The 23,595-nt window shown below is 41.1% G+C and overlaps 1 protein-coding gene across 1 annotated transcript in view; it reads left to right on the top strand.

Moving 5' to 3' along the window:
* LOC124555880 overlaps window positions 1-23,595 on the top strand; it is a 244,877-nt gene that overhangs the window by 25,394 nt on the left and 195,888 nt on the right. The window contains exons 5-6 of the mRNA XM_047129941.1: window positions 14,747-14,821; window positions 22,347-22,421. Coding sequence (XP_046985897.1) covers window positions 14,747-14,821; window positions 22,347-22,421 — 150 coding nt within the window. The remainder of the gene's footprint in view (window positions 1-14,746; window positions 14,822-22,346; window positions 22,422-23,595) is intronic.

Below are 23,595 nucleotides of genomic sequence, written 5' to 3'. Positions count from 1 at the left end.
AAATTACATTTATTGCTCCAATTCTTTGTCAGCTATGAAACAAATGTGCCTTTTACTTTTAAATTAGTTTCGAGAACAACTCTTTATTTAAAATGCCTCAGCAGAAACTTGATTCGATGTTTGAAGATTTACCGCTGTGACACTAAAGGAAATATATGGTCCAGTCACATTAATGTTACCACCATCTGTTAAAATGTCAGTGTGCAATAACTGTTCACAGATGGCATGTGGCCGCACTAACAATGGAGGGTATATAAAGTGGATCAGGGGGATGCAGAAAACAATGCAGTCATTGTTGAAATGCAGAAATGGAGTGATGTATTGGACATCCAAAACGGTATGGTCATTGACTTTCAGGTCAAGAGTGAAAGCATTTCCAAAATGGCTAAGTTTTATAAACTATTTGCGTGCTGCTGCAGTGAAAGTATGGCATGGATGGCAAAATGCCCCTGTCCAAAACTGGTGTTGAGGCAGGCCACAGATGACAGGTGAAAGACAGCAGCGGAGGCACGTACGGGCAGACAGACATGCAACTGTTGAACAACTGACTGCCCACGTGGACCAAAGGGCTACCAACAGTGTTTCCTTAACGACCATTCAGTGAATGTTACTGCATACAGGCCTGCGAAGCAGATGTCCGATTCATACAGCCATGCTAACTGCTGTTCATTGGCAACAAAGAGTGGAATTTGCCTACCAATACAACTCTTTAGCAACAGAGTTCTTACGTTGTCCGCACATTTTGTAGAACTACAATCACAACCCAATTGCATATTTATACCAACAAGACACCAATATCTGATAGTGTTATAGTTCAATTCTTTCATCTTGGCGGCTCGCGCATGCCCGCCCAGACACGGGAGATTGCTGCGTTGCCAGTTGCACACGACGCACGCGCCAAGAGAAGCAGCGCCATAGTATAGTATAGTTTGCAAACTTACGTTTAGGGGGGAGCACGCAGTTCAAGACGTAAAGCCACCACCGCCGCATTAACCCTTTCGCTGCTACAAAGACGTGCTCCCTGCATTCCGCACTGTGCGCGATTTTGTCACTGCGCTGCTTGCCTGTGCAGATACATGGTGTTCCGACTGCTTTGACACACTTATCATTTGATTTCACAAAAACTATTTGGCCCAAAAATTTGATTTTTACACATCTTCTTGACTGATACCTTCCCCTGATAAATGACTTAATTTTGTTTCGATGTTCAACACAGTTATTATGCAGCATTAAATGTGGTAAACCATTGCACGAAATTTTGAAGAGTTTGCAGAGGTAAAAGTCCATAGCGTATACTTTCCGTATGGTCGATTTTAGTTGCCACAATGTTCAGAAAGAAATGTGGGCAAGATACCTAAATTTCATATAAAATTTACTGTATAACAATATCTCATTTAAGTACCACATAGGTGTCGTATGTAATATTGAGAAATATTCCATCTTTCGCGACTGTAACAAAAGTTTTATTTACACCAGCGTGATGAGCTCTGACACCACATTCAATCACATCCCAGATGTGTTAGATGGTTTCAGATCTGGCAAGTTGGGGGGCCAGCATATCAATTGGAACTTGCCACTATGTTCCTCGAACCACTCTATCACACTCCTCACCTTGTGACATTGTGCATTATCTTGTTGAAAAATGCCATTGCTGTCTGAAAACATGATCGTCATGAAGGGGTGGATGTGGTCTCCAAACAGTGTATGATTCTCTTTGACTGTCACGGTGCCTTGCACGCACTCCGCTGGAGCCATGGATACCCACGTGAATGTTCCCCACAGCATAAAGGAGCTGCTACCAGCTTGTATCCGTCCCACAGTACAGGTGTCAAGGAGCTGTTCCCTTGAAGCGACGACGCATTTGCACCCTCCCATAGACACAATGAAGAAAGTATCAGGATTCATCAGATTGTGCAATGCTCTACCCCTGTGCCAACGCCCAGTGCCAATGGTTACGTGCCCATTTCAGTCATAGTTGCCGATGTCATGGTGTTAACATTGGCACGTGCACGGGCCGTCAGCTGTGGAGGCCCATAGTTAGGAATGTTTGGTGCACTGCATGTTCAGACAAACTTGTACTCTGTGCAGCATTCAAGTCTGATGTTAGTTCCACTATAATCTGCTGCCTGTCCTGTATTTCCAGTCAGTGATGTCCGACATCTGTAATGACGGGTGGCCGCCCAACCCAACAACGTCTGGATGTGGTTTCACCTTGGTTTTGCCATGTGCTGAAGACACTCACCACAGCAGTCCTTGAACACCCGACAAGTTGTGCAGTTTCTGAAATGCTCATGCCGAGCCTCCAGGTCATTATAATCTGCCCTCAGTCAAACTCCGATAGATCGAGCGCCCTTTCCATTCTACTCACAGTCGGCATGCTCACTGATACTACGAGGTGCATTCAAGTTCTAAGGCCTCCGATTTTTTTTCTCCGGACTGGAAAGAGATAGAAACATGCGCATTGTTTTAAAATGAGGCCGCGTTCATTGTCAATACATCCCAGAGATGGAAGCACCGTATGACAGATGGAATTTTACCGCCAGCGGCGAGAATGAGAACTGTTTTAAACACTTAAAATAGCGACATTTTCCTTACTTGAACAGCGTGCAATCATTCGTTTTCTGAATCTGCGTGGTGTGAAACCAATTGAAATTCATCGACAGTTGAAGGAGACATGTGGTGATGGAGTTACGGATGTGTCGAAAGTGCGTTCGTGGGTGCGACAGTTTAATGAAGACAGAACATCGTGTGACAACAAACCGAAACAACCTTGGGCTCGCACGAGCCGGTCTGACGACATGATCGAGAAAGTGGAGAGAATTGTTTTGGGGGATCGCCGAATGACAGTTGAACAGATCGCCTCCAGAGTTGGCATTTCTGTGGGTTCTGTGCACACAATCCTGCATGACGACCTGAAAATGCGAAAAGTGTCATCCAGGTGGGTGCCACGATGCTGTCGGATGACCACATGGCTGCCCGTGTGGCATGTTGCCAAGCAATGTTGACGCGCAACTACAGCATGAATAGGACTTTCTTTTCGTCGGTTGTGACAATGGATGAGACGTGGATGCCATTTTTCAATCCAGAAACAAAGCGCCAGTCAGCTCAATGGAAGCACACAGATTCACCGCCACCAAAAAAATTTCTGGTAACCGCCAGTGCTGAAAAAATGATGGTGTCCATGTTCTGGGACAGCGAGGGCGTAATCCTTACCCATTGCATTCCAAAGGGCACTACGGTAACAGGTGCATCCTACGAAAATGTTTTGAAGAACAAATTCCTTCCTGCACTGCAACAAAAACGTCCGGGAAGGGCTGCGCGTGTGCTGTTTCACCAAGACGACGCACCCGCACATCGAGCTAACGTTACGCAACAGTTTCTTCGTGACAACAACTTTGAAGTGATTCCTCATGCTCCCTACTCACCTGACCTGGCTCCTAGTGACTTTTGGCTTTTTCCAACAATGAAAGACACTCTCCGTGGCCGCACATTCACCAGCCGTGCTGCTATTGCCTCAGCGATTTTCCAGTGGTCAAAACAGACTCCTAAAGAAGCCTTCGCCGCTGCCATGGAATCATGGCGTCAGGGTTGTGAGAAATGTGTACGTCTGCAGGGCGATTACGTCGAGAAGTAACACCAGTTTCATCTATTTCGGGTGAGTAGTTAATTAGAAAAAAAATCGGAGGCCTTAGAACTTGAATGCACCTCTTACATATACCATGCGTATGTCTGACTAACAGTGATTCCTCGCCAGGTGACGTTGCTATCTCCTGGATGGGTTCATATTGATAGTAGGTCGATGATCAAATGTTCTGGTTGGTCAGTGTGGATAACTCACATTATTCGTTGGACACAAGCTACACAACTTAACACTTGTTTCTTTGTCATCTTTCACTATTCCTGGACTGTATATAAAAACATCTAATGTGGCCCTCCTTGTTACATCAAAAGCATTTCACGCTCGATCTCCCGAGTACATTCTGCCAGTCTCTCCCGTTTCCATAGGGATCTCTTGACAATTGACCTTGTCTTTGGTCATTGTACTCCACACTCTCATTTTGCCTGACTAAAGGTCAGGTGGCTGGTCTTTGACATAAGACGGCTCTTTATATGTTATTTAGGATTAAATGTTCAGTAACATCGTCAATGACTTGCCACTCACTAGATATGAGACTCAGGGCCTTAATGCTCTGCTTCAGTCTGCAAATATTATCAGCAAGTAGTTCTTTCAACCCTTGGTCTTTACTGTAATGAGAATTGTATCCACAGTAATACCGGCTTCCTAAGATTGCCTCTTTCGGTAAACCGCAACAACACCTCCTAAACTTGTGTGACAGTTACAGATAACAATTCCTGGTCACTCATTCCCAACATCTAACTCTTATTCTAGAGAACCACCACCATAGACAAGAAGTCAACTATATTTGAGTTGTCATTAAAGAATAGTGTAATTGTAACAAAATCCTGAAGTGGGTTGGCAGTTTTGTTTAGTATCATAACTTTGTCACTCAGTTATGATAATTGGTCCACATTTGGTCTTTGTACTCTGTCTTGCAATTTACCTTTAGCCTCCCCCACATACTCATGTATCTGCTCCTGTAATTCATCAACCCAACCAACTGATCATTCACTTAGGAGTCTGTTTTTCTGTTCCTAATTAACACTGGCTACACACTTAATGCTTGGCAGCTAATCCATCCTTGACCTTTGCACTCAATATTGCAATTCACCAAACCTTCCCCCACACATGCATTTACCCCTTCACTCAACTCATTTAATTGATATCTCATTTGTTCGGTACAGAGCACCTGTTCCTGTCGACTAAATCCTGCAGTCTATTTTGATAATGCTTTATTCTAGCTTCAAGTCTACCATTAATCTAGCTTTAAGTCTGTGCTGACATTGGGGCCACTCCACTCCCACCCTTTTAACCATCTCATGTGGGATCATGATCAGAACTACCGTCACCTGTCTTAGCCACTAAAGTTACTCAGTTATGGTGCCATCACCGTTGCCTCCCCTGATCCACAACTCATACTGTAGCTCCTGTCTTCTCAGTAGCTGGGGATTTTGTATGAATCGAACACATGTACTGGAACACACCAGATAGCTTTAGACAGGTTCCTAAGAGTCTCTCAGGACAACCCACCCCAGTCTCCCATTATGAGTAACCACTCTCTACAGCTATCAGTCCTGTTTTGCAATCCAGTGTAATGTGATTTGGGAGTGGAGCACTAGGATTTTTCTATTATTATTATTACGTTCCTTTCTATGTTAAGGACTTCTAATTCCCAAATCTCAAACCTGCGACATCCGTGGAAGTAGGCTGTACACCAGGTGCCAGAGCTAGTCACTGCTTGCGCGACGTGACTGTGACAGGAACAGCAGGACTGCCAGAGCACTTGTGGCAGAATCAATTGGAAACAAACAACCTTGCTCTGTAACAGAAAACTAAATAAGTAATATGCTAGGTTTCAAGCACTGTCTGCTTCTGTCAGCATTGCTAAACTGGCAGACTGGGTGTTTACAAATGCAATCAGTAAAACAATAAACTGACCAAGCTTGTAAATTCCCTAAGTAAAATAAACATTATAAGCTCTTGTTAGGCACACTATTGAGTGATTTTAAAAATTATTAGACTCAGAAAAGTCCTCTGATAATGAAACATTGCTTAGAATTCACTATTAGGTGATGCCACATGAAGATGTGATATTTACAGCCAATAATTCTTCGATGAGCAGTATACTCCCGTGTTACACTTAACTGAACTCTTTAATAAGTGAACCTTAGGCACCAATCTTAACTATGTTGGACATGAAGCTTCACGGGCTAGGGACACACCACACAAATAGCAGGATTAATTACATGTGAAATATGTACCACCAAACACCAAGTTAGCAATGATGATTTCTAGCACAGACAGGTTAGTGGCCACTGATTCAGCCACACCCAAACCACTGTCCATATAAAATGCTCCTTGACCTATCTCGTCCAAATGACTGTAATGTGACTTAAGCCTTCCACTGCTACAGACATTCCCTCTACATTCACCGCAGAGCGTGGCTTTGTTAGGGCTGTACTTCTTGCGAGACGCTGTTACCTGTACTGAGAGACGACATTGTGGGCACTGTGAAATACTTGTCATCCGAATTTAAGAAAACTATTGAGTGGAAAAAAAAAATATTTTTGCACAGCTTACACTCTGACATCTTTGCTTGATAAAGGATTGTATTTCTCTTTGTTATATACCATAGTTACACCAAATTAAGCAAAACATTGCATGATATTTTAAAGAGCTTGCAGAGGTAAAAAGGCATTGCCTAAACTTTGCTAATGATTGATTTTAGCTCACACAATGCAGTGTATGAAATGTAGGTATGAGGGTGGTTTGAAAAGTTCTTGGAAAAGAATAGAAAAAAGTACTTACATCACTGAAATTTTTTTTTATTTTTCAATGTAGTCCGCTTGTAGATTAATGCACTTGGTCCAATGATGTTCCAGTGCCTTGATCCCATCTCGAAAATGAGTTTCCTCCAGGGCTGCAAAAGTAGTTGTCAACTCCGGCTATCAATTGTTTGTTTGAAGTGAATCTTCATCTACCAAGAAACATTTTCAGTTTTGGGATGAGATGGAAGTGTGACGGAGCCATATCAGGTGAATAAGGCGGGTGTGGCAACAATTCATACCTTAGTTTGTGTAATTTTGCCATGGTGACGACGTGTGTGGGTGTGCGTTGTCTTGATGAAAGGTGCTTTTCTTTCTTGCTAAACCTGACCTTTTTTCACGTATCTTCAGTTGCAGTTTGTCCAGGAGGTTAGCATAGTAATCTGCAGTAATTGTTTGCCCAGTTGGGAGATAATCTACAAACAGAATCGCGTTTCGCATCCCATAACACTGATGCCATGACCTTTCCCGCCGAAGGAATTGTCTTTGCTTTCTTTGTTGGTGGAGAATCAGCATGTTTCCACTGCTTTGACTGTTGTTCTGTCTCTGGGGTATAGTAGTGCAGCCATGTTTCATCTGCGGTCACTAACCGACGCAAAAAAATCTTGTTCGTTTCTCCTAAAACGGGCCAAATATTGTTCCGATGTGTCCATTCTCATGCATTTTTGATCCAGCATCAAGAGCCATGTGGCTAGGGCCTCCCGTTGGGTAGAGCGGTCGCCTGGTGCAAGTGTTTTTAGTTGATGCCACTTTGGTGACTTGCGCATCGATGGGGATAGAACTTGAGGATGATAACACAACATCGAGTCCCTGAGCGGAGAAAATCTCCGACCCAACTGGGAATCGAACCCAGGCCCCCTTGCACGGCATTCCGTCACGCCAACCATTCAGCTACCAGGGCAGATACCCTTTCAGATGACATCTGGCAAGTGTGAGCAATTTCACGCGCTTTCAATCGGCCATCCTCCATGATAATTTTGTGCACATTTGCAATGATTTCTGGAGTAGTGACACATCTTGGCCGACAACTGCGTGGATCATCATCTAAGCTCTCCCGACCAAATTTAAATTCATTTGTCCATGTGGCAACAGTTGAATATGAAGGAGCAGAGTCTCCCAGTGTGTTCTGGGAATTGGCATGAATGTCCTTTGCTTTCATATCTTTCTTTACGAAGTACTTAATCACTGCTCAAATCTCGAGTTTTTCAATCTTTGCAAATCACTACGCGGGAACGACAACAGAGTCACGTCACTGCCAAAGCTCTCTTGCAAGAGCACTGTCATGGCACGTGTTTACACACAACAGTCCAATGAATGTCACGTGAACAACTCGCGTTAGTGCTGACCTGTTGTGGTGATTTCGAGAACCTTTCAAACCAGCCTCGTAAGATATTGAAACTTTACTTAAAGTTGAGATCAGAATGATATCTCCTTTCATTCATGAGTTACTGATTTTTATATCCAACGGACAGATGTGCACATGTACCCACTTCTGTCGCTGCACATTGCGAATAGTGTGGTCACAACAATCATCACATTTCATAAATGGTTCAAGATATCGAAATGAGGTTTTTCACAAATAATATCATACCAAGAGGCATTTATGTTGAAATGTGGAAGTAAGATGTATGCAGCGGTGAGAGGTTGGCATAACACGACATGTAAACACGTGGAGTAGAGTGGAGCATGACACATCAACTCGTCCACAACATTTAAGGGGTTAAATGAAGGAATTAGCCCCTATGAGATCTTACGACTTATACTCAACAAGTGCTAACCTTTTCATGCTATCAGCTCTAACCATAGTTTTAGATCTTAATTCTTGTTGGGGGTTAGCCCTTTATCACAAGGCTGGCACTAACTAGCCCAAATAACCCAAGGTGGTTCTGGCACATGGTGGTAGCTTACCCACGAGCAGGGAAGCAAGTCTAATTTATCTCTTATTTTAATAATCATAGATTAAGAGACACATTCACTAGGCAATGTGATGTACACAGTGATCATGCATTACCAGAGAACACAACAATGAGACTAAAACTGCATTGCACCACCCGCAGTTACAGTCGAGTATAGAGGGAGCAATATGTGCATGAAATCCAACTAAAAGCCCCAAATGAAAGCTCTCCTCAGTCATTTACAATGAAACAATGGAGCAAATGCGGTTGAAATCAATCAAGAGAACTTAAACTAGGTATGGCAAAAGTACGTTCATTATAGGCCATTCAAGGAATACAAGGACGAGCAGCAAAAAATTAATGTTTGCAGTGCAACTCAAAAAGTTCACACTGATTCTATTCTGGCACAGTTCACGTCATCGACCACTACAAACAAGACAGCTTGACCATGAGACAAAGTTAACTCAGCCAACCTCTCACAAGGTGGTGAACGAAAACTTTAAATACTAAAACACAGCAGACTTACTAATAATGTCCTCTGAATGATTTGCCAGCTTCACTCGATGTCACTTGACTGCTTGCAGGGATATCACATTCCTCGTGTAACGAAGCCAGTACAAGTCTTGCCTCGATTCCATGACACTAAACTCTACAAATACCCCTGACTGAACAAGATATTAGACCAGCAACTATAGCTCATGGACTCAACAACAGTTTTGCACACACAGCAGATGTGAACGTCTCCCAGTTAGCAGCAACGTGTTAATGTGGAAACACTTATATAGGAGCAAAATCCACTTTCCAAATTCATGATACAATTATATATGGAGATAGTAACTGTTCTCGAAAGAACAGATACCATTGATGACTGTGCAGCTTCTCTAGAATAAATGATAATTAATCGAAACCCCTCAGCTGCCGAAAGATGATGTTGATATACCTCAATGGGGACAGCTGAAAATGTGCGCCCTGACTGGGACTGGAATCCGGGATCTCCTGCTTACTTGGCAGATGCTCTATCCATCTGAGCAACCGAGGAGAATAGCGTGACTGCAGTGACTTATCCCTTGCACGCTTCCCATGGGACCCACATTCCCAACTGTCCACAGTTGACATATGTAATGTTCCTAATAGATATTTGCCCATCTACTCATTACACGCGCCAACTAAGGTGATGATTCCCATAAGAGTTCAGACAACCTGTACCCATTCGCACGGATGGAGGTCAGTGGCCGGGTAGCTTGTGGTGTAGTGGCTAGTGGTGCTGCCTCTGGATCAAGGGGTCTCGAGTTTGATTCCCAGCTGGATCGTGGATTTTCTCTGCCCAGGGATTGGGTGTTTGTGTTGTCCTCATCATTGCATTATCATTTGGGAAAGTGGCGAGACTGGACAGTGAAAAGATAGGGGATTTGTACGGGCACTGACAATCACGCACAAACCAAATATAAGCAAAAATAGTTCCTCAACACACTCTCTGTCAGCCGATGAGAAGAACATTGATGTGCACAGAAGCCAGCTTTAGCAGTGTGAGAAGAATTTGAAATTTTCTCTCCCTCTTAGCCAGACTGTATTTCACCCTCTTGTCTTCCAGTCCAGGCCTCTTTTTCCAGCTCACTTCATACCCACTGGTAATTAATTTATTTCTATGTGCGTATGTACTTACCTTGTATTTTTGGTTTCTTGTTTAGTTTCTACCATTAAGTGTATGTTTATTTACTTTCTAATTTTGTTCCCAATCAAACAGGAGTTGCAGATATCCGCTCCTCTCCATTTAAAAGAACAGATGATAAGTTGTATAGCTGAAATTGTTTGATGATATGCAGTTATCACCGGTAACAGACAAGGTGCAAGCTCATTGCTCACCTTGCCCACAATCCCAATTCCCCAAAGTACCCTGCACCACCTAGATCTCCCCACTCGCCACACACCTTGCTTTCCCCATCCCACCCCATACGCCGCACTCCAAACTTTTTCCATCCCACCCCACTGACACCTGGCCCACACCACCTCGGCACTCTGTTTTATGTCGTCTCTGCATTGGTTATATTAGTTTAACCCAGAGTTTTATTTTATGTTACCAAACCATCCTCATGTTCTGGTTGTGGAGTCTTACAGACAGTAGCGCACATCGTGGTGGAATGCCCCTTTCCTCTGGAGCTCTATGCTAGGCATGGTCTTTTGGGTTGTTTGCTTCTAATATTGGTGGGTGGCTAGCAGGCAATTGAACTTGTTCTCAATTTTCTTCATGAAAGTGGTTTTTATTCTCAGATATAACATTTTAAACTACCTTCAGGGTGAAGCTGATGTGTCTGGGGTTGGAGCACATCTGCTCCTGTGCTGGATTTGGAGGACCTTTGACACTACCTCCTTTACCAGCTGCCTTGGTCATACCTCTTTAACCCAGTTTTAATTGATTTTAAATGCATTTAGCTGCTTCTTTATCTTGCACCATATTTTCTGTTTCTGTTTCTCATCTGCTTGATCAGTGTATCAGCCAGACCTATGAATTTTTACTTCTCCTAAAATTATTTCTCAGCTTTCACACCAATATTGCTTTCAAAGCCTCAATATTATCACTCCTACATACTTTCATAACTCAATCTAAATTCTAGTTGACATCACTAATGATTTTGCTGTTTGGTCCCCTACAACTCTGTCCTTTGATTCATTCACTCTCTCACTTTCCAGGAATGTATACTCACACTCGTTTTGTTCCTGCCCTCTTAGCCAGAATACATTTCACCCTCTTGTCCTACAGTCCAGGCCTCTTTTTCCATCTCACTTCTGGCCCACTATTACTTACATCTACATCAATACTGTGCAAGCCACCTGACGGTGTGTGGCGGAGGGTACCTTGAGTACCTCTATCGGTTCTCCCTTCTATTCCAGTCTCGTATTGTTCATGGAAAGAAAGATTGTCGGTATGCCTCTGTGTGGGCTCTAATCTCTCTGATTTTATCCTCATGGTCTCTTCGCGAGATATACATAGGTGGGAGCAATATACTGCTTGACTCCTCGGTGAAGGTATGTTCTCGAAACTTCAACAAAAGCCCGTACCAAAGCCCGAGCATCTCTCTTGCAGAGTCTTCCACTGGAGTTTATCTGTCATCTCCGTAACGCTTTTGTGATTACTAAATGATCCTGTAACGAAGTGCACTGCTCTCCGTTGGATCTTCTCTCTCTCTTCTATCAACCCTATCTGGTACGGATCCCACACATGTGAGCAGTATTCAAGCAGTGGGCAAACAAGTGTACTGTAACCTACTTCCTTTGTTTTCGGATTGCATTTCCTTAGAATTCTTCCAATGAATCTCAGTCTGGCATCTGCTTTACCGACGATTAATTTTATATTGTCATTCCATTTTAAATCACTCCTAATGCCTACTCCCAGATAATTTATGGAATTAACTGTTCCCAGTTGCTCACATGCTATATTGTAGCTAAATGATAAAGGATCTTTCTTTCTATGTATTCGCAGCACATTACACTTGTCTACATTGAGATTCAATTGCCTTTCCCTGCACCATGCGTCAATTCGTTGCAGATCCTCCTGCATTTCAGCACAATTTTTCATTGTTACAACCTCTTGATATACTAAAGCATCACCCGAAAATAGCCTCAGAGAACTTCTGATGTTATCCACAAGGTCATTTATATATATTGTGAATAGCAACGGTCCTATGACAATCCCCTACGGCCCTCCTGAAATCACTCTTACTTCGGAAGACTTCTCTCCATTGAGAATGACATGCTGCATTATGTTATCTAGGAACTCTTCAGTCCAATCACACAATTGGTCTGATAGTCCATATGCTCTTACTTTGTTCATTAAACAACTGTGGGGAACTGTATCAAATGCCTTGCCTAAGTCAAGAAACACGACATGTACCTGGGAACCCTTGTCTATGGCCCTCTGGGTCTCGTGGATGAATAGCGTGAGCTGGGTTTCACACGATCATCTTTTTTGAAACCAATGCTGATTCTTGCTGAGTAGATTTCTAGTCTCTAGAAAAGTCATTATATTCGAACATAATACGTGTTCCAAAATTCTACAACTGATCGACGTTAGAGATATAGGTCTATAGTTCTGCACATCTGTTCGACGTCCCTTCTTGAAAACGGGGATGACCTGTGCCCTTTTTCAATCTTTTGGAATTCTACGCTCTTCTAGAGACCTGTGGTACACCGCTGCAAGAAGGGGGGCAAATTCCTTCGCGTACTCTGTGTAAAATCAACTGGTATCCCATCAGGTCCAGTGGCCTTTCCTCTTTTGAGCGATTTTAATTTATTTTCGTATGTGTATGTACTTACCTTTGTACTGTTGGTTTCTTGATAAGTTTCTACCATTAAGTGTATCTGTATATTTCATTTCCAATTTTGTTCCAAATCCACAGGAGTCCCACATACCCGCTCCTCTCCATTTAAAGGAACAGTTACTGTGAAGAGAGAGCCTGAATTTGAGACAGGCAGTAAGTTGTATAGCTGAAATTATTTGATGATCTGCACTTATCAGTGCTAACAGGCAACATGCATGCTCATTGCTCACCCTGCCCCCAACCCCAATTTCCCAAAGCACCCTACACCATACCCACCTAGAACTCTCCACACAGCACACACCTTCCCCATCCCACCCCACATGCTTAACACCTAACTTCCTCCATACCACCCCCATACTACCTAGCTGTCCCTAACCTACCCCACACGTCCTTCCCATCCATGGCCCAGTCTTTCTGTCCCCGGCCCACACCGCCCAGCAGTCCTGTACAGTGCCCGCCTCACTCGCCCAGCCATTCCATCTGTGGCCCACGCCGACCAGTCGTCCTGTCCATGACCCACCCCACCCTGCGGTGCCGTTGTCGGCCTGCGTTGCCCTGCTGTCCCCTTACAGCCTCGCCATCCCACCCTGCCCTGCCCCCAATATCCCAGCTCAACCTCCCTGCACCTAATTAACCAGACCAACCTCTATGCCTCGCCCTGACCTTACAATTGGTCCCTGCCCCCACTTTCCCATTCCACCCAAGCCTCTCGTGCCCCAGTTTCCCTTCCCATCCTTGCCTCATTTGGTCCCAATAACCTTTCCTGCCACCACTTGGCCTCCCACCCATGCTTCCCTTCATGTTACTCCCACCAATGCTGTCCTGTCATGCTACCTCTAGCCCTGCCCTGCCCCAAGAACCAGCCTGGGCCAACTCTTGCCCCACCCTCCCACACTGCCCTGCCCATGCCACCACTCTCCCACACTGCCCTGCCCATGCCACCGCTCTCCCAGCCCACCCCACTCTCACACTCTTCTTTTTCTCAGGATCCACAGATCAGGTCTCTCTACCTACTCCATTTTTCCTCATTCTTCGTATCCCCTTTCATTCTGCACTTTTCCCTGTACTTGCCAATTCTGTTCTATCTCCTCCCACTCTTCAGGTATATCCTCCCACTCCCACATTCTCCCATCTCCCTTTTGGCTGAAACATGTTTCACCCTCTTATTCTTCTCTCTGGGCTTCTTTTGCTCGCTTCTGGTCCACTATTATTTCGTACTTCTCAAGTGTGTTCGTATTTATTTTCCTTGTACTCTTGGTTTCTTATTCAGTTTCTGTGAAGTTGATGTGTCTATTGCTTTACTAATTTTTTTACAAATTTGTAGGTTCTGTAGACATCCGCGCGTCTCCTTTTACAAGATCACTTAGTGTGACGGGAGAGACTGAAGCTATGATAGACAGTAAGTTGTACACTTGAAATAATTTGGTGAACTGTGATTATTATGCAAGTAGACAATGTGCTAGCGCATTGCATCTCGTGTTATTAAACCTGTTCAGAATTTCTGAAATTTCATTATTAAGATCGCATTAGTCAAGCGACATAAAATAAAATAACTTCCATCTCAGGAGAAATCCTTCGTTGTTTTTGGAACAACTCATGAAATTGGTACTAGCTATTTTTTAATTGTGTGTCTGTGGAAATTATGATACTGAAATACTACATATGTATGTGGGAAAGCACTCCGCACATATAATCTTTATAGCAATTGCATGTCATTCTGAAATGAGCATGGTGAATTTATAAATAGAATCTTTACCAGTAAAATGTTATGATTGTCTTCATCTTCTAGCCTGCCCCTTCGCCCTTCCTGATTTCTTCCACATCTCTTCTCCTTTCGTCCCTCCTGTCCCTTTGTCCTAATGTGCATTCTACCTTTCTTTTTGTACTCATTTCACCACACAACGAGATTGCTCAGCATGTCCTCTGCTAACTAACCTATTTCATTTTCATTTTCCTTCATGTCACTGTTTATGCTTTCACCCTTCTTTTGCATTTGATATATATTTTTTTAAGTAGATCTCTCTGTTATGTTTATTTGTTTAGAAAGAGTTCAACATTTGCAGTGTTTAAAATTTTGTTACATATCCACAGATACTGGAGATGTCCGCCAACCACCATCTAGGGCATCAGTTAGTGTTACAGCACAGACTGAAGATATAAAAGGTGGTAAGTTGTGTTCTTGAAATTAGTTGTTGACCTTTAATTTTGCTGTGTTTAAAGACACAATGTGTTTTTAAACCTAAAGCAAGAAATGCATTGGTTTTGACATGTAAAATAATCTTTTGTAATGTATGTATAGTCCCAGCTCATATCTTAAGAATGAGCATTCAATGGAAATCATGATATTCCCTTAACACGAAATGTTATTAAAAATTACTCATTTGGTATCACTAGAACAGCTTTGCTTAATTGATAATAATCAAAATTAGTTTCATAATGATTTTGTACTGTTTTAAAGACATTTCTAATTTGTGTTCAATTTGTGATACATTAATTATAGAATAAACTAAGAGAGTTGACTGAAAAGTAATGCCTCCACCTTCATAACTCTCGAACAGTTGGCAGCATTGGTATGTTCTGTAACCTCTTCTCTACAACTCCAGTTGGCGGGAAGCCTTAGCATTGAATGGTTGTGTTGTTACAGTGTAAAGTATAGACCCCTGCGCAAACTGTCGGTCAGTGCGATTTAAACAACGTGCAGTCATTGAATTCTTGACAGCAGAAGGTGTCACCCCAAACGAGATTCATCAGAAGATGAAAGCAGTTTATAATGATTGTATTGATGTGAGTAGTGTACATCTTCGGGCGAGTAACTTTAAAGATGCTGAGGTGGGAACATGTGACCTGCATGACAAATAAAGAGTTGGACATCCTGTGACAGCAGCCACCGAGTTTCACAAGCAAAATCTTGACAGATTGATTCAGGATGATCGTTGTATCACTCAGAGAGAAATTGCAAGCGCAATTGGCATTTCACAAGAATGTGTGGGTCACATTATTGCTTTGCTTGGCTATCGGAAGATTCGTGTACGATTGGTACCCCAGATGCTGACTACTGAAATGAAAGTGCACAGACTTGAAATTTCCCAGGAACTCCTCTCATGTTATGAGAATGAAGGTGATGCCTTTCTCCATTCAATTGTGACAGGAGACAAAACGTCAGTCTATGGAATATCGACTGTGAGACTGTAGTTGCAGAAACAAAGTGTCGACTTCGTTCGTGACGACTTCAGAAAACTTTTCCATCGTTGGCAGAAATGTATCCAACTGGCTGGTGATTATGTGGAAAAGTGAATATTGATAATTAAAGTTCACAGTCTAAGGATTATTTCTGCGATTGATTTATTAAACTATTCCCATTCAAACCCAATTAATGAAGGTGGATGCATTACTTTTCATTCAACCCTCATATATATAGGCTGCTCCTGCTTATCACTAGATTAGATAAAAATTATTGGAGAGGTCAGTGATCATTCATGACATTCACAACCACTGTTGTCTAGATCGCATATTAATTAATCTTAGTATGACCCCTTTCAACATACTTCAGATCAGAAAAAAATAAAGGATACACAAGGAGCACTTTAAATAAGCTGATGTTCAAGCTGGTTATCAGAAACTTCCAAAATCTGGACATATACCAAAGCAAACAAAGATGGACAGTGTGTATCTCGTCAAACATAATGGTAAGTGTCAAACCGAGCTCTGTGACAGGTGACTATTGAGAGGTTGTCGTGAGGTGGTGCTTCAGCCAAGTATGGACTGACATACTAATAGAACATTAAACAGGTGTAGTCGTAAAATGAAACATTACAAAGCATTTATGAATTAAAAACACAAGAACTTACTCTCTCCATATACAAAATAAGAAGTATTAAATGTGATTACACATTAAGGTGTTTGGTAGGTCTCTTGTCTCAATTATTATTGTTAAAAACAGAATTGTGAAAAGTAATATTCACAATCACATTCCAAAAGGAAAGAAAGAGAAAGGGCATGGGATGCATCTGTTTTGTTAATTAACGTATTGTAAAAGTCAAATGTGAATTCACTCATCAGAAGTACTGAGAAGCACTATGGCTTTAAATTAAATGGAGATAAAAATATATACCTTACAGACACTGTATATAATACAGATATCATAACAGATGGTTGGAAAGCCATTTATGTTAGATTACATTTGTTAAAAAAAATTGGGTGAAAAAAGAGAGAGAGAGAGAGAGAGAGAGAGAGAGAGAGAGAGAGAGAGAACAGGGCAGCACCAGTAGACAGTCCCCCTCTGTAGTTACAGTACAACCGTCTGGTCAAACAAACTCTGATCGGACTGTGCTCTCATTAAAAAGAGAGAGATAGAGATAGATAGATAGACAGAGAGAGAGAGAGAGAGAGAGAGAGAGAGAGAGAGAGAGAGAGAGAATGACTTTGGTATTCGATTTTTGGCAAGTGTGCTTTTTTAGAACAAGGAGATTCATTGCTTTTCGATTCGGAACTTTCCATTTTTGTCTCTGGGTCATACCCATATACCTAAGTTTTTTCTATGGTTACACTTGTGGACATGAAGCCCGGATCTGAATGAAGACGATCCTTCAAACTGTGTGCAGACTGACACACGATTTTTCTTCTATTCATCACTCAAAAGTCTGGAAACAAATTTTACACTTACTCTTCACATTTGCAAATTATCAGTTAAAATGCTTTGCATGGACCTGTACAAGATGCTAAGTTTTTTGGTAAGCTCTGGAATAGTTATTAGCCTGTTTGAACGAACAATTTTTGCCACTTCTTACACATTTTCTTCTGTTTTTGAGGTTGATGGATGTCCTCAATGTTGCTCATCTAATACCGACTCATTTGTGTATTTAAATAGGTCATATCACTGGCAAACTGTCTTCAGAGTTACAGCATTATTGCCATACAATACTTTCAACAATTCATGTGTTTCTTTGACTCTTTCTTGAAAATTGAAACATAACTTAATGTTCACACATTGTTTGAAATCCATAATGTGCATCAGACACAGTAAACACAACCTCATTGTAGCTTCTCTGGGTGCTGACTGACAAGTCAGAACATTTTCCAACTTGATGCTGTCTATCTCAGTGGATCAGACTAGCAGAGAAATTACATAAAATGGTTGTAGTGTCAATTGTGGCTGCTAAAAAGAAATATATTCACCATATTTTTTTCTGCCGGCCTTTTATGTGTTGTTTTATTACTTTGGAGTCATGGTGTGTGTATGTTATCGTCTAGTAGATAAAAACAAAACATTATTTCAGAGCATGGCTCTGTGGAGATCTGTGACTAAAGATTGAACATAAATGTAAATTTGAAAGTAAAATAACTAAAGTAGAATACCTCCAGTGGTCACAGACTCCTTTCTCTATCATGATACGTCACATATAAACCATCTCAGTTTGTGACTACTGGGTGAACAGAGATGATGTCTATAAAGAAATATGTGCAAAGAATGTATGAGGTGTGTTCAAAAAGTATTGGGAATTTTCATTTTTTGGAAGTAAGTTGTTTTATTTGTCTGTATGAATGTAGCCTCCTTCAGAGTAGTCCGAATCAGATATTACACATGTATGCCAGTGCTTCTCCAATCCCTGAAACACTTCTGCAGTTCGATCCTTGGGATACTACTTAGCTAGTTTAAGCAATGTGGTTTTTATCCCATCTATGCTTGTAAAATGAATGCCCTTTAAGATTGTCTTTACTTTCTGGAAACAGAAAAAAATTATGTTGGGGCCATATCTTTCAAATGTGAAGACTGCTTCATCATTACAGTGTTGTTTCTGGCCAAAAATTCACGAACAAGCAATGAAATTAACATTAATGAACAGTTGCATTTGGCAGTAATTTTGCGATTACACATTTCATACCCACAACATCTGAAAAGACTTCATGGTATGAGCCAATTGAGCCAGTTAATACACCATCATCAGCAACTTCTCCGATTGTTATTCGGCGCTCGTTCATACTCATTTCTTTCACTTTTGCCACATTTGCATTGGTTGTTGCTGTTGTGTGGGGGTGTCCAAAACACTTGTCGTTTTCAGTGTCATCAGTGTCTTCATGGCCATCTTGGAAATGCTTACACCACTTGTAAACCCTTGTTTTACTATAGCAGACCCACCAAAAGCAATATTCAACATTTCTAATTTTTTTTTACATTTTTCCCATTTTTTATAGCAAAATTCTCGAATACAGTTTTAAAACAAATCAATAATTGATACTCGCAACCCCACATATGTAACCTTTTTGACAACTAATGACGTACTAGACGTCTAGTATGGCTACCATTGTATGGCTACATTTCAGACATGTTTACCAAAACAGCAACGAAACATCTGACTAATACAACCCTAAAATTAAAAAATATTACCAGTGCTGTTTTAATGCACCTGTTATAACAAAACAAAAGACTATTTCAGAGCAAGTCTTAAAGCATTGTAGAAATCTTTGGTTGTGTAGATGAATAGATGTGTTGGTGTAAATATCTCCAGAGGGAAACACATTCTTTTGTGTCAGGTTTTTATAGCATAGTACTTTGTACACATTTATATAATCAGGTGACATGCTGAAAACAATATGTGTAATGATTACGTTGCAAACAGTGGCAAAATTGTACATAAATAAGTTTTCTTTAATTACTATGTTACATTGTGTGTGTGGGGGGGGATTCAGAGAAGAGAGAGGATGAAAGGAGTGACAGAAGGAAAGCAAACACTTTTGTATGTCAAAGCAGTGGGTTGTTAAGATTAAATCTGTTACATATTATAGCTGAGTAAAAGTTGAAGTACTACATTGGTTACCGAGCGACGTGTCGCAGTGGTTAGCACAATGGAATTGCATCTGGGAGGATGATGGTTCAAGCCCCACGTCTGGCTATCGTTATTTATGTTTTCTGTGATTTCCCTAAGTAGCTTCTGGTAAATGCTGGGAAGGTTCTTTTAAAAGGCCACTGTCGACTTCCTTCCCCATTCTTTCCTAATCCGATGGGACCGATAACCTCACTTTTTGGTCCCCTCTCCAAATCAACCAACCAACCAGTATGAGATTTTCACTCTGCAGAGGAGTGTGCACTGATATGAAACTACCTGGAAGATTAAAACTGTGTGCCGGACCGAGACTCGAACTTGCCTTTCATGGGCAAGTGCTCTACCATATGAGCTACCCAAGCATGACTTGCGATCCGTCCTCGCAGCTTAAATTCTGCCAGTACCTCGTCTCCTACATTCCAAACTTCACAGAAGCTCTTCTTGCAGAACTAGCCTTGCAGAACTAGCATGCCTGGAAGAAAGGATATTGCAGAGACATGGCTTAGCCACAGCCTGGGGGACGTTTTCAGAATGAGATTTTCGCTCTGCAGTGGAGTGTGTGCTGATGTGAGTATCCTTTCTTCCAGGAGTGCTAGTTCCGCGAGGTTCACAGAAGAGCTTCTGTGAAGTTTGGAAGGTAGGAGATGAGGTACTGGCAGAATTGAAGCTGTGAGGACAGGTTGTGAGTCGTGCTTGGGTAGCTCAGATGGTAGAGCACTTGCCTGCGAAAGGGACAGGTCCCGAGTTTGAGTTTCGGTGCAGCACACAGTTTTAATCTGCCAGGAAGTTTCAACCAACCAATACATTGATTATGGTTTAAAATAATATATGCATATCTGTGTACTGACAGGTGATACAAACTGTTGGTATGATGGGTCTGTTAGATTTTGCAAGTCAGGCTGTTCCATTGTTCATTTAGAAAATATCATAGAAACATGTAAATAACCAATTTATGGTAATTGTAGGTTTGAATGTTTATGAATGAAACAGTTGCAGTCCAAACATTCAATTTTGTATACACTTGTATTGTGTAGTGGGTTTCTTTGTGTTGTTGTTATAAGTTACTCACTGGCCAGTCTTGCTGTCAGTAGTGAAAGATACATTTAGGACTTTTGATTTGAAGACATTACAAATCTGATGTGAAATGCTACCCAGAAATGGGATTGTATGGAAGATCTTTCTTTGTGTTTGCATTTTGTGCTTTAATTGTTGGGCTACTATAGCTATTTGCAGTGGCTGTTTGTTGTATTATTTCCATTTCTTGTTTGTAATTAACTTCAGAGAGTGGCAGTTCGACTGCTCCATTGACCATGTAGTGGAATGCTACTATTTTGTGGGCTGTGGGGTGACGAGAGAGGTTTTATGAATGGTAGTCTGTGTCGTGATAGGTTTTTGATAAATTTCAAGTTGTTGTATTATCCATTATTCTAATGGTCAAGTCTAGAAAGTTTATGGTGTCACCTACTTGGTGCTCAACTATGAACTTTACATTTTCATGGAAGCTGTTTAATAATTGGTTAACTCATTGATATCATTTTCTGTGCCTTTGGTTAAAATGATGACATCATCTACATATCTGTAGTAAAAAAATATGTTTTTGAGGGTGTGGTACTAGAAATTTCATTTGTTTGCATACTTTTCATGTTTTTCACTTGTACATGAACCATGACTCGGGTTGCCAACTTTTTAAGGCAAAAATGTATTTTATTTCAAGGAGAGGTAAATAAAAAGTATATTTCTAAAAATGCAGTATTTTCAAAATTGTACGTATTTATTTACTGAAATACAAATTTCTCGTAAATGTGAATTTTTTGTTTGTTTCAAAAGTTTAATAACTGGTGCTAAATTATAAATGAAGAGTTAGTGGTGCTACATTATGAATAAACAGTTGCTTTTTTAATTAAATTTATTGAAGCTCTGTCTCCCTCTTCTCGCTGGTGTGCACAAATGACCATTAATTCGATTTTGTTCAATGCTGAGGTGACATGAACGGAAAGCATATAAGATAAATTATTTTTAATTTTTAGGTGACTTAATCACTTGCTTTTTATGTAGGTACTGTCACTTTTCAGAAGTATTTTGTTTGGCAAGAAATATTTGTCTTCATTCATTAATTTTCTTAACTTTATTTAATTAATGTTGTTTCATAGTGTGAAACATCCTTTCAATATTTTATATGATATTGAATTTATCTTGAGGATCACTTTTTATTTAGTCATATGATTTCTTTCATTCCCACACCACTGAGCATTTAGGCATTGTGGTCACGACATAAAGATCACTATTAAGAAAGCACCTATTCATAGACATGGATGAAGAACTAAACTAAAAACTACTTACTGGCAGTCAATAGAAAGCTGGTATCAGAATTGCAATAAGAGTGACAACTGGTGATAACAGAATGCAGTAAACAATAATGACTTAACAGGGTCAAAACAATTGAATGTTACAGATTAGTAGTGAATGTGTCAGATTGCTTCTACAGTCTGGTTTCACTCCAAAAGAATGAACGAATAATAATCCTACAGATATGTACAGCTATCACCATCTGAGTCAATTGTTTTTAATTGTTTGTTCCCATCACTAGTCCTCCGCCTCCTCTCCCACACCTCTGGCCACCTCCACACATGCCCTCCCTCAAACTTTGCTGGTTGTCCACCCCTCTCCCTCACTGCTCTTGCCAATGTCTAACCTACTTGTGCTATATTCTCTTTATTGTTGGTTTCTTCTTCAGTATTTATTCTTTATCTGCCCTGTTTGTTGTAGTATTTTGTATTTACTGCTTAAATATATTTGTGTTGTTTTTTTTTTAATTTATATAAACTAAATTGAACAGTTTTGCCTTTTAAAATTTTGTTACAAATCCACAGGTGCTGAAGATGTCCGTCCTTCGCCATCCCGAAGATCAGCTACTGTGGAAATACAGAAAGAAAGTTTCACACGTAGTAAGTTGTGTTCCTGAAATTAGTCAATTATTTATTATTATCACTATATGAATACCCAAGCTGCTAATTCACTGCATCTAGTTCTTGTAAAACAGTCAAGCTTTCTAAATTTTCGCTACTGTGCGGGTGTGAAACAGAGTATGAGACGACGGGCACCACACCAGAGAATGGCCAAGCTGGATGCGTACAGCGGTCGAAGCATCTGTGGCATGAGAGAGGAATGAGAGCCACTGCAGGTGTGCATGGCCCGTAGATGGAGCGCTGGAGGCGGCGTGGACTGCAGACAGAGTGCTCGATGAGGCGTTGATTAAAAATGGAGTGCAAAGCACCATCCCGGCTTAAATACTGGACCTGAGCCACCTGATCACCAATCTCAGGGAGTGCCTGAAGACGACATTGAGTTGACCGTCAAAATATCGTGAGAATGATGCGAATAACAGGCAGAAGACCCAATTATTCAGAGTATTGCTGGGAAAACCGGAAGAATTATGTGATAAATAACTTTATACAATACTACCAGGAGAGTAATTTCCATAAGATTGGAGCATTCGATTAACTTCATACCTGTGCTTTCATTTGTATGAGTATTCATATAGAAAATATGAGAGTCACGAGAATGCTAAGAACCTTGACTGGCAGCCTCTGGATCAACTGCAAGCACCGTTATTGTGTGAGGCTTATTCAGGCCAGCAGTTCTCTGCCTGGGTGGATTTTTTATGTTCATAGCAAACTGTGGGGTCGGAACAATTTTTACAGCTCAAATTTGGCCTTCTGGTAGAAAGGAGTGCTAACACTCAACTAATAAAAAACAGCTCAAATGGACAGATCTCTTGAGGAAAACACCGTAAGAATGATGGTAAAGAAAGTAACAGGGCATAAAATTGCCAAAATTCATTTATAGTAGTAAAGAGAGGGAGAGATATTTCAAAAACATTCACCCTTTCTACACATGTAAAACTTTAGAAGCAATAGCCCATCTTTGAAAGGAGTCAGACAACTTCGAAACAGCTACACTGCAAATTTCAAAGCTTTTAAGTTTGAAAAAAAATTGGTGAATACCCAATTGTAACAGAAACGCATAGTATCCTTAATTTCAGCATGCGGGTAGTCATCTGCCTAGGTATAATGGCTATTGAATGAAAGGAAGAGTGGTGAAACGTTGGCTTCTAAGCCA

The sequence above is a fragment of the Schistocerca americana genome, chromosome X (genome assembly GCF_021461395.2).
Source record: "Schistocerca americana isolate TAMUIC-IGC-003095 chromosome X, iqSchAmer2.1, whole genome shotgun sequence".
In the NCBI taxonomy this organism is placed as follows: domain Eukaryota; kingdom Metazoa; phylum Arthropoda; class Insecta; order Orthoptera; family Acrididae; genus Schistocerca; species Schistocerca americana.
Note: the sequence above shows the minus strand (reverse complement) of the source record. Positions and strands in the feature narration are given on the sequence as shown.